At 41.3% G+C, this 12,958-nt stretch overlaps 1 protein-coding gene across 1 annotated transcript in view; it reads right to left on the minus strand.

Annotated features, from left to right (window-relative positions):
• Positions 1 to 7: 7 nt before the first annotated feature.
• Positions 8 to 12,958, minus strand: part of TYW1 (tRNA-yW synthesizing protein 1 homolog (S. cerevisiae)) — a 232,527-nt gene continuing 219,576 nt past the window's right edge. Inside the window, exon 16 of the mRNA XM_008582989.1 lies at positions 8 to 1,226. Coding sequence (XP_008581211.1) covers positions 1,005 to 1,226 — 222 coding nt within the window. The 3' untranslated portion in view covers positions 8 to 1,004. The remainder of the gene's footprint in view (positions 1,227 to 12,958) is intronic.

Here is a 12,958-nt window from a genome sequence, read left to right on the forward strand (position 1 = left end):
GCACTTTAAAAGAAAAGTCATGCTCCAGTCTTTACAAATGATTACTGCATAACTCAACTCCTAGAAAAAGGAATTTTTAAAAGAACTCTGACAACCTGAAAAAAACTATTGAGTATGATGTTTTCAATCAGAATAAGTGTGCACCTTAGAGAACAGATTGTGTAAAGCAGCGAGGGCCGCAGGAGTGAAAGGTGGAGGCCTGCTGTACGTGCAGCGCAACAGGCGGGACAGTGACTCATAAACAGAAGCAAATCATGCTCCTTGTTCCAAAGTGTGTCTCTGAGACTAATCACTGAACGCATCACACGGCAATTGCTCTTACAGAAGAGAGTTTTACTCCAATCCGGCCCATACATATTACCTTCTATGGTAATTTGTACGGGACCATGGTAAGATCTAGTGTAGTTTTAGATCCAATGCAATTTCATAAAGGGTTGGTAATAAAAAAAGACTTAAAGTAATCAATGCAGTACTTAAAAGTATCTGAGAATTATGAAAATGTGGGAGGACACCTCCTGAGCATGCGTTAGGATGTGAGAGGGGCCACATCTTCTCTCAGAAGGGAGGACAAGGCAGTGCTGAGCAGCTGCTCAACAGCGAGCCACCAGCCAGGAAGGAGAAGAGCACAGACGTTTGCTCCTTGTGTAACGTTCTTGTAGACAGCATTCCAGGAAATCTTACTAAAATGTAATTCAAAACTATGAGTTAAATTCCAGTAATGACTGTGTACTCCCCCCCCCAAAAACGATTTTCCTCTCAGAAATAAAATCAGGAAAGTGACTGAGTTCTGGTAAGAAGAGCTGTGGCTGAGTCCAGACACTGTAAGGGTGGATGCCATCTCTCCAGCCTGCCAGGTGCGGGACTTGTATCCCTGCATGCTACTTTACAGTCTCAACTATATGAAATATCATTCAAGTAATTTGTCCTTGGAAAAATCACAGGAGTCCAAGAACCTTCTGGGGCCATCCAGTTTTTGTCCTTCAGTGCCCTAAAGTCAGATAAGCTCAGCATCCAGAAATATCCTTTGATTTGTTCTTTCTCTGATATCTTGTATCCTTGGGATCAAAGCCTCTTTCACTGGCACCGAACAATGCCCAGTGAGGAGTTCTGGCCATATAATCCTTTGCACCAAAGGTCTGTGACCCGCCGCTATCGTCATACTGCTGGATGAGCTCCTGGAAGCGGTTGTAATTGATCCACGTCCACCATTCTCCATCAATCTTAAACTGGAAACAAAAAGAGTTGTCAGGTCAGAAGTGAAAACATCCATAGAAAAATAACAAATAAATACCAGAAAGTCACTAATGAGCCTGATTTGGTCCTCTCTGTCATGTTAAAGAAAACTCTTCCATATTCCAGATATGGTGTCCTATCAAAGCAATACATGTTACAAGTCAGAGGAGAGTCTTCCCTGGGCACTGGTGCCGTGCCAGCCTGGAAGAACCAGCTGCTGAACAGGGAATTCTGCCTGGAACTGGAAGTCAAGCCAGTTAGTCCTGCACAACATCACTAACAGACGGTTGACTTCTTTGGTGTTATCCTGTATTAATGGTCAAGCTAATTCTAATTCCCCCCTATTGCCACTTTTTTATTGGTTATGATCTTCATGGTTGTGATAGCAGCGCCTAGTGGAACTCTTTTTATTACTAAACTTTGCTTGTTATTAGTAAAGCTTTAATCAATGACTTTCAATCCTGAAATGCTAACTAAATGACTCAAACAAGCCTTTTAGCATAACGTGAATAAAATATCTCATTAGTGGAAAGTCTCGTTAAGAATTTCAGTTCAATAAAAGGGAATAATCCAATTTGTACTCTCTTAAGGAAATTGCTTCTCAAAAGTCACTGTGGAATAATGACCTGGAATGAAGAAAACAGAAAGCAAGCTGAAGAGGCTCTGAAGGAAATACTAATTGAACTCTGAAGGCTTTTAATTCAAAGCATCTGTTTGGCATTCATTTGTGTAAATGCATACTCATATGTTATAATATGTTATAAAAAGACAAGTATTTCTGCTAAACCACTGTCTTTTTAAACTCTATAAAGCAAGTTAAGTAACAATTTCCTGTTCTAGCTGAAAAAAAATATTGAAAACATATACATTCCTGAATTTAAAATATTAAAATATGCTGCATTTAAATGACAGATTTTTTTACTCAACAGCTAAGAGCCTTCTAGTGGGAAAAAATGCCAAATAAGTGGGAAAGTTTAGTTTACCTATGAATTATGAGAAGTTTTCTTCTAATAAGACCATTCTTCACAGTGGTGCCCCAGGGGCTCTAGGATCTCTACAACCTGGGATGTAGTATTTGTATCTTGCCATCTCTTTCCCTCCCAAGATTGACTGTCCCTGGAGTGCTCTCTACTACTATGGAAGAAATCACTGTTATTCCCAGCCTCAAACTGCAGTCAAAGGCAACCTCCCTTTCCCTGGCCCCTCACATCCCAAAACCAGCTGACGCTGTCAATTCTCCCTGAGCAGCATTTCTGCTGTCAGTGAACATCGCCCTAATGTAGGCCCTTCCTTCTGGGACTTGGCAATCGTCTTCCAACTGATTGGTCTTCTGACTCCAGTTTTGGCTTCTTCCAACATTTCTGACTGCCTACTATGCCTTCAGCAGAACGGGTTCCCATCATCTAGAACATGAAGTCTAAACATCACATCTGCACCTGCAGGCCCTTCCTGAGATGTCTCTGTCTGATTAACACCAACGTATGCTTCAGGTCTCCACGTCCTCTGCTCTGGGAAGTCTTCCCGAATCCCTTTAGACTATGACAGTTCCCCTGCGCAGGACCTCACTGTGCCTCAACTTGCCCAAGAGTAGCACATTAGAATCGCTTCTGTAGTTACCTCCCCAACTCTACCCTCTCCTACCAAGACACCGTGAGTGTATCTGATTCACCAGTGATGCCGTGACTCAGGACACACACACAAGGGCCCAGCCCCTTCCTCCTTCCCTCTGAACAAAGCTACAAGACCATACAATGACAGAGATTCCCCATCTACTGACACTAAGAGACATGATGGGACTCTGCTACTACCAGCTCTGTGAAACAGGATGGGCTGTCGCAAAGAGTATTCATGGAGGAAGGCCTGACCTCACACTTGAATGGACGTGGGGTGAATTCCCAACTAGTGCAGGAGTAAACACGTTGTTAACATGTATATCATTAACATGCATGTCAGGAACATGCCTCCTATCAACATTCATGGAACGCCAACTAAGGACTTGACCCAGTCACAGACATTTTAAAAATAATTATAAAACAACACTGCATGTGCACTGGGAGAAGCTATGCACAGAACACTCTGGGAGAAAGACGTGATCAGTCGCAATCACCCCCAGAAGCTCGGCTTTGCAGAGAGTCCTCTTGGGGGCTGCCAGCTTTGCTTGCTGAGAGGAACAGATAACCATATTCTCCTCTTCCCTAGTTGTTACCCTTTTGAGGATTAGATCTCTAGGTCTGAAGTCTGAGCCCTCAGGATCCATAATCCTGGTCTTTCTCCTCCCTCAAACTCTAAGAGTAATCCCTTGCCATGGATAGTCTAAGAGGAACTGAGGGATTAGTTTGGACTAGAGCAACAGACTTAAGTTTTTTATACCACAACCTACAGTAAAAAATACATTTTATATATCTCAATATAGTACTTGCACAAACACACACTCACTCCCACATATGTATGTACACAGGAAACACAACAAACTATATGCAATGCATTTCATTTTTTAAAAATTGCTGGTTGCAACCCGCTACATTGATTTCCTGACTCCTGATGCAGTTGAAAACCTCTGCCCTAAAAGACCTGCTCTTTTCTGATTCTAAAACTCTACCCTTCTTAATTCAGAAGAAACCAGTTGCACAGATATGGCAATTGTAAGCTACAATCTGACAACTAACTCTGATTCTCAATATCTAAGAAAGTAACCTGGAAGACCAAGTAGATGCAGCACAAAGTAGTGTGTTTGTCAGCTTGGGCTGCCATAACAACCAACCATAGACTGGTGGCTTAAACAACAGAAAGTTATTTTCACATTCTGGAGGCCAAAAATCCAAGATCAAGGTCAAATTTCCTGCCAATTCGGTGTCAGGTGATGGCTCTCTTCCTGGCCTGCAGACAGTTGCCTTCATGCCATGTCCCACAGGCCTTTTCTTGGTATGTGTACATGGAAAGAGAGCAAGTGAGTGAGCTCTCTGGTATCTCTTCTTATAAGGACACTAATCCTTCCTATCAGATGAGGGCCCTATCCTTATAACCTTATTTAACCTTAATTACTTCCTTAGAGGCCCCATCCGCAAATACAGCCACACTGGGGGTTAGGACCTCGACATGAATTTTGGGGGGACATAACTTTTTATCAACAACAGTAGGTTAATTTCAGAGTAACACTAAGCTATCAGATCCCAAAGACAAAACTAAATCTATATATGCCCCCTCTCAAGACAATCTGAGAATAATCATACTGAATAATAACAGATGGCTCAGAAAAAGTTAAACTGTTTCATGCAAAAGGCAGCTAAAAGGGCAAATTTTTACTATGGCACGAATTACACTGAAAGACAGCTGCATAAACAGAGCAATGAAACCATAAATCTCATGCAATTTGAGGTTAAGCATGCTGAGATATGAGGTCACCCTGCTTCCAGAATTCCTCAAATCCAACAGTAAGGGAAGATATAAATCTACGAAGAATTACAAATAAACTCAAAAGGTCACAGATGATCTCAAAAACACACCACAAGCGCAATAAGGCACAACCCTGAGTAAATACGGCCCTGCAGCCCGGGATCTGCGGACCTGCTGGAGGAGGAACCAGCGTGGGCTCCCACTGTCTGAACAATCAAACTGCCTCACAAAGGGTCTGATCATTTCTTCATCTTTCACACAGAAAAACTTCACTGAACAGTGTAATAACAATGTAGTTTTTTTATTATTATAAATGTTTTAAAAGATTCTATTAAAGATGATGAATTAAAGACATGCATTTACTGCACTGCCTCTTAAAACCCCACTCAAATGATGGTAAGGTCATTTAAAAAAGACATGTAACCTATAAAAACAAAGACATCAGGAGATGAGTAAACAGCATCAAACTTTTAGAAACTGAAAAGATAATGGATGAGCAATAACTGACTTAGCAGATCCAAAAGAGCAGAATCCTAAGCCAGCAGACAGAGAAATTCAAGATGCAACCCAATTTATGCTCAGAATTCCCAAAAGGCTCAGAAACTAGTTGCACCAATCACCCTTGGAAGTGGAGGATGAGGAAGCACCAATCCCATTCCTCCCTCAAAATCCAAAGATTGGTTTATATTCTGTTTGAGAAACTGTTTGAATCTTAAGTTCCTGACCCCCTGCACATATAACACATCTGAGCACATGCCCACCCCACGTTCCAGCAGAAGACTGTAGGTTTTTTCTCAGAAGACAACATAAGAGAGGATCTATAGCCTATGGGATAGCAGGTGAGGACAGGGCTACCACACTGAGAATGGGGCATTAGAACAGCCCTATTCCTCTTCCCACTTCCTCACCACCAGTGGACACGCAAGCTGTGCAAAATGAGAAAACCCTTCTGACCAGCCCAAGAGGAAAGAGTGAAAGGTACTGGAATTTGGGGTTCCCTAAGTAGAAATGGCCCAACTAGATCACTCCGAGATAAAGCCAAGCCCACACCCTGGGGACTCCCAATCTGCTCTCTAGTCTCCTATTCTCAAACATGAGCAGATAACCAATGACCATCAGGCATCTGAGGAGCTCTTCTAACATGAAGGAGAGACAAACATAAACCAAAGAAGAGAGTAAAAGAATAAGCAGTGCCTATGCAGGCAAAAAATGATGACAACAACAACAACAAAACAACTAAATGGAAACAGCTATCACTGATGGCCTCAGAAAAATAAGATACTGTCTTTATAAAAAGTTATGCTACAAGAATGAACATTCAAGCAATGAAAAAGATCTCAGATTTACAAAATACGGGAGCAGAAATGAAGGATTCATGAGAAAGAAATATAGAAAACAGAAAAGAAAAAAAAAAAATTAAAGAACTAGTCCAAGAAACCTAGAAGAAAAGAAAAAAGAAATAGAAGGGAAAAAAATCTCCAACAAAATAAGTCCGGAAAAATTTTAAGCAAAGGTCACAAATTTCCAGATTAAAGGGTCCACAATAGATAAAAATAGAAACACTTTCCGAGGCATATCACAAGGAAATTTCAAAGCAGTAAAGAAAAAGAAATATTCTAACAAGGGAAAAAATGGTCATATACAAAGAATTAAGAATCAGAATGCTTTCAGAGTTCTCAAAAACTGCACTGCAAGCTAAAAGCTCCAACCTCACAGGGAAAATAGTTTCCAACCTAGAATTCTATATCCAGCAAAACTATCAATCATGTATGTAGGGAGAATAAAAGCATTTTTAGATATTTAAGGTCTCAAAGAAGTTGTACCTCCCACATATCCTAGTAAAGAATATGTTCCTGGGCCAGCCTGGTGGCGCACTGCTACAGTGCGCCGCTTGGGAGCACGGCGGCGCTCCGGCAGAGGGTTCGGATCCCACATACAGACCGGTTCCCGCTCACTGGCTGAGCGAGGTGCGGGTGCAACACCGAGGGGTGCAATCCCGGTGCCGGTCCCGGTCCGGTACGGGCGCAACGCTGAGGGTTGCGATCCATTGCCGGACAAGAAAAAAGACAAAAAGGAAAAAAAAAAAAAAAGAATATGTTCCACTTGAATGAGGGAGTGAATTTTTAAAAAACGTGGAATTCCAGAAATGAGGTATCACACAAAGGAGAGAGCTGGAAAAGATCCCAACAAAACAGCTGTGCACCAGGCATAGAGAGTGAACTGTCCAAGGTGGGTGGGTCAGAAAGTACCTCTGGAGAGATTTCTTTAAAAAGATGAACTTGGTAGAAAACCCAACACATCTGAAAGTCTGAGAGAAGATACAAGTGATGGCAGAGAGTCCAAGAGTTGATTTAAAGAACACAGAAATCTAGACAAAGAAAAAATATGATGATTATTAACTCCAAGAAAACTAAAAAGTTATACTGGGAACAAACAGTAATCACAGGAGATTGTGTGGCTCAGTGGTGAGCAGTGTTCCTATGGTCATAACAATGCAAAAAACAACAATGAATCTGTAAAGTTCTGGTATGTGCATGTTGGGAAGGTGAGGCAATGGGAAGAGGCGGAATAGAGCTTAATCCTCACCTTCTACAGTACACAGTGAAGACAGAATGAACAAAATAGGAAAAAAAAATTAGCGCAATGTAAGTATGTTGTTTAGAGATATGGAGATAAATTCCAAAAGAACTACCTGGAAAATCTGAAAGTGGTTGTCACTTGAGATGGGAAAAGGAGGTATGTTTGTATTCAAGGAAGGTACAAGGAACTGCTTGCTGTTCTTTGTGATAAACTTTGACTCCTTAAACTCTGTCCATATAGAATTGTGACAAAACTAAAGTTTAAAATAGTAGTAACTGTATCCAACCAAGAAAGGAAAAAGTATATTATTAGCAACCTAAGCCAAAAAACATCAGACAGGGGGAAGGAGAGAACTGGCACACAGACAGCAGTGACCAATGCTCATGGAGCATGCTACTGCGTACAGGACACTACGTTTGGGCCTCTATCTTTGTAATACACTTAGCAAACATATGTGGTTGGATTTCCATCTTTAAAATTTAGGCAAAAGTCAAAAGGGCTAAGTAACAAACGTGTTGAAGGTCATATCCTCAGGAAGTGGAAGGCCTGACATGCAGATTTGAGGTTGTTAAGTAGCTCGTGACCATCACACTATCCCACTCTGCCTGTTAATTTTCAAACTGGAAAGTGACAGACTAACAATAAACATGTCCCTCAAGTGGTTCTGGGGGAGAGTGCAAAGAGAGATTTTTACCCCTTGATTTATTTGTGTACAATATTTCTAAGTTAACACGCTCTCTTTAACTGACCTAAAAATTACAGGAAAACACCTGCATATTCCAAATTCTTGGGTTACTTCACCTTTCGGGAGTATACAGTCTAAACAGTGAACACACTGAGAAGTACGCTGTCTACTAGTTACATCTCTACGCAAGCACAGTATAGAGAGACATTAACACTGCTCCACAGCAAAAGCAGGTGGACCCAAAGCTTCATATACATCCCTTTAAAGTCAGCGGGCTCTGCCTTTGGCTGGTTCTGCTTTATTTACACAGTTTCCATCCTTTCTGAAGAAATAATAATTAAAAAAATTAAACTGCCACAGTGAAAGATATTCCTCCCATTACTTTAACTGCTTCTTTCCTTTTTTCTGTAGATGAAGAACTGACTTCCCATTAGTTTCAGTCACTTCTATATAGACACTTCTACATAGAAGACCCACAGCTACTTCAAACTGAAAATGTCACGAACAAAAATTCCTATTATTTGGCCTGCTCCCATCCTGTCTCAACCCTGCTCTGCTGAAGGTCGTTCCAGATTTTAAATTATAAATACTGTGTAGCCACTGGAAAAGTCCCAATCATTCAAATGCCTCATATTTCTACACAACCAAGGGTTGAAATAAGAAGGAAATTCTGTATATGAGCTGAAAAAAAGAGCAAACTGAGCTGTTTATTACTGACATTGGAGGTATTTTGTATAAATATTCCTCCATGTGATTCTGTAGTATGCTTAAAGCCTTTATTAACAGCCTGCTACAAACAAGACACTGTTCTAGAAGCTTTACATACATACTTCATTTAGCCATCGCAATCATCCCACAAACAGAATTACTCCTATACTGCAGGTAAGAAAAATGAGAAATGACAAAGCTGGGATCTGAAAACAGATATAAGCACAAAGTTCAGGGGTCCCCAAGACCAACCTCACTTCTGCCACCAACTGCAAGTTCAGGGATCCTCAAGAACACCTTCAGATTTGACAATTCACTAGAAGGACCCAGAACTCTCTGAAGCTGTTTTACTCATAGTACTTGTTTCAGTCCTTTTTGTGCTGCTATAACGGAATACCTGAAAATGGGTAATTTATAAAGAAGAGAGGTTTATTTGCCTTATGATTCTGGGACAGTTGCATCTGGCACGGGCCTCAGGCTGTTTCTACTCATGGCGGAAAGTGGCAGACAGCCAGCAGGTACAAACAGATCACATGGCGAGAGGAAGCAAGAGAGAGAGAGAGAGAAGGCGCCAGGGTCTTTTTAAGCAACGAGCTCTCGCAGTAACTATTCGAGCGAGAACTCACTGATTAATCCCCCTTCCCCCAGGGAGAGCATTAATCCATTCATGAGGGATCAGCCCCCATGACTCAATCAGTTTCAACACTGCCACATTGGAGATCAAATTTTCACAAGTATTGGAGGTGAAAACACATCCAAACTCCATCAGAGACGATGCCACAAAATTCAAACCAGAGCTGTCTGAGTTCTAAGGCAGGACTCTCCTCTGTGTTTTACTGCCTCAACAGTCTGATGGCAGAGAAAGAACAGCTTGTAAGACCAACCAAAATATCTGTATGTTTATTGTTGATTGGATGATAGATTCTTGTGTGGTTCTTGGAGCCGAGATTATGAATCTCTAGGGATTACAATGTGTAGATTGGATTTGGGGAGCAGTCTCCTGTCCTATTGTCCTCCCCGCTTAAGTGTACTTGAATTGAAACAAATACTCCAATTTCAGTTTGAAAACATATACTATGAGATAAAATGGTCACTGCTCATATATCTGTGAGATGAAAATTTGGGTAAAACAACGGAACCTGGTCTACAGATGCCCTCCATCAGTTTGCACAGGCCACTGTACAATCTATTCAATGAAATTAGCCTTGGAAAAGAAACACTTTCGGAAGAACAAAATAATCAAGCATCTATTTGTTTTCAGATTAATTACAGACTTCCCCACTCTCTACTACCTCCTCCTTTTACCCTGAAATGTCTTCTTCATTTTCTCAAAAATGAAATAGATTATTTAGTGTGCAGAATTTGAGATTTCCTGGAAGAGAGCCAATACTCCATAAAGCATAGATAAGATGATTCTGTCACACTAAGGACAGGGTTGTTGGCTTTCATTGAAGACAGTGATATCAAGTTAGGAATTTCTTAATCTTTTCTAGGTACAAATATATACTTGGATTTTGAATAATGAATCTATAGACATGATGAAGTGATAGAAGAAGGCAGCTTCTCAAATGCTTACCATGTTTAGCAGGAGTCATCTGATTTAACACATATTTAACATCTTTTTAAAAAATCTTATGAGAAGATGAGAAAACTTAGCTAAGCTCCAAGAGAACAAGTAGATCACCCAAAGACACGCAGTTAGTAAGGTGGCAAAGCCAGGTTTGAATCCAGGTCCTTTTCTCTTGTCAGTGCGGTTTCTACCATATTGCCTTCCCGTGTGATTGGTTTTTTTTGTTTGTTTGTTTGTTTGTTTTGTTTTTTTGTTTTTGTCTTTTTCCATGTCCGGCAACTTGAATGTCCCCCCAAACTCACTGAAGTACGAATTATGTCCCCTAAATTTTATGTATTAGAAATGAGGCCCCCACTGTGACTGTTAAGGGAGTAGGAAATCTTATTATGGTAATTGAAAGGTGCAGCCTTATAGAGGTAATTAGACTGTAGGACCAAACCGTAGGGAATGGATTAATAATGGTGGTCAGGGGTGTGGTTCTGAGGGCATTAAAAGGGGAGCACAAAGAGTCTGTCCCTCCCTCTGCTCTCTCTGCTCTGTCATTTTCACAAAGTGATTCCCTGCCATCACTGTTCACCACCACCAAAGACTTCTACAGCTATGTTCCCTGGACTTTGGACTTCCTAGCCTCAGAAACTGTAAGCAATAAATTTTGTTTTCTTTATAAAATACCCAGTTCTGTGTATTTTGTTAAAAGCAACAGAAACGGACTAATATACTGAGTTTACTGGTGATAAGTAGGACTCACATGGCAACAATTGCCCATGAAATCATTCTGAGAGACAAAGCTACAAGATTAAATCCTAGATATATCCAAATGCAATTAAACTTTTTTATCTGGAAACCCATTTTCTGAAGTTTCTATCTTAATCTCCAATTTTGTTGAAGTACAGCTAAGTCCTCCAAGCGGTGTCGCCAAAATGCCAATTTTCTCTGACATTTCTCTAAAAGTAATTCCAGGGAGCAATCAGGCCTCTGATAAGAGTGAGTTCCACATGTACCACAAAAGGAAAAACATTCAGTCAGTAGGTTTTGTTAAGAGAACAGTGTGCAAAACCTAAATGGAAATACACAATTCCCTTCTTATTCCTAGAGGGGAGGGCATGGGGAATGGACAGCTCTTCCCTCCCTCCCGTTATGGATTATAAGTCTATACATCCAAGAGGGAGGCCTTGTGCTCAGTGCTTAATTACCTACAGAATCTCAAATTCAGCAAAAACTCTCTGAGTTGATGATTTTGGAGACCAAGCAGACTGCTGCTGGGTGATCTGGGACAGGGGAGTCTATATCCTGCTTTCAATGGACACCTCGCTTTCCACGTCTTGTCTGACTACTCTATATCCTTTGAGAGGCAATACGATACAGTTGTTCAAAGAAGTTTTAGGGTTTTGAAACATTTGGGTTTGAATTCTAGCTATGCCTTATTTTTCCCTGGAAAAGACTTGTACTCTTTTAGCCTCAGTTTTCTCTTTTGGAATATAAGAGAAAATGGTGCTCTGGATTTTTAAAAACTTTATAAGGATTAAATGAATTAATACATGGATAATGCTTGTCACAGTGACTTTATAAATGTTACCGGTTGCGTTTATTAGTACACTCCAGAACTAAAGAATGACACGAGATAGCTCATCAGTAATAAAAGATGCTACAAGGTAATGAAAAGACAACAGAGTAACATCTTCAAAGCGCTAAGAGAAAACACATCACTTCAGAGTTTTCCACTTTGATAATCTATCATTCAAGAGTGATTCACTCTTGACTTTCAGAGTGATTCACTCTGAAATAATGATGTTTTTAGGGGAAAAAATAACTAAATTTACCACTCACTCCAGTAAAAAGGAAACTGCACCCAGCAGGAACACCTGGGATATAGAAACAAAGGTGAACTAAGAAAGTGGTATTTATGTGGATACATCTAAACAAGTATTACCTGCAAGGAAGAGTACAGGAAAGCCTTTGTATTGTGCTGAAGGAGGACAGCAGTGTTGATGAACTTCAAAATTCAACTAGGTATAAATTTTAAACATGCAAGGGTGGAGGATTTGGGGAAGGGTAGTGAAGAAGAGCACCAGGAATATTTTTCCCCACCTAGACAAAAATCCCACTGGCAGAATTTGTTTGATGTAAATATTTTGGAATTCTGGTCTATTGAGCAACTTTCATAAGAAGGCCTGACAATAAACCGCAGTTAATTTCAGTCCATTTCAGCTCTTAGTTCCAAAGCAGCTTCTCATCCCCAACCCCCCGGGCCCTGTGACAGGCAACTGTGTATGTCTTCCTGGAGCAGCTTGCATGCAGCCTGTAGGAGCCAGGACGGGCAGTAAGAACCCTTTTTGCCAAATACTGGAAATCTATGTCCTGAGCACTGATTGCTTCTGATCACAGAGGTGCAGACAGAGAGGTGGGCAGCCACTGTTGCTACACCTCTCCCCACTGTTGCAAGCCCCTCTTCCTCTAGCCAAAGAGACTTCCAGGGTGTTTCATGGGTCCACACCCTTTCCCCCTTTTCAGTTTTCTCTTTTTCCCCCTTTGGGAGACAGACATTAAAGACTAGGACATTCAGGGGCCGGCCCGGTGGCACACTGCTACAGTGCGCCGCTTGGGAAGCGCGGCGGCGCTCCCGCCGAGGGTTCGGGTCCCACATACAGACCGGTTCCCGCTCACTGGCTGAGCGAGGTGCGGGAGCAACACCGAGGGTTGCGATCCCATTGCTGGTCCTGGTCCGGTGCGGGGGCGACGCTGAGGGTTGCGATCCGTTGCCGGACACAGAAAAAGACAAAAAGGAAAAA

This window comes from Galeopterus variegatus, unplaced genomic scaffold (genome assembly GCF_000696425.1).
Source record: "Galeopterus variegatus unplaced genomic scaffold, G_variegatus-3.0.2 Scaffold2788, whole genome shotgun sequence".
Taxonomy (NCBI): Eukaryota; Metazoa; Chordata; class Mammalia; order Dermoptera; family Cynocephalidae; genus Galeopterus; species Galeopterus variegatus.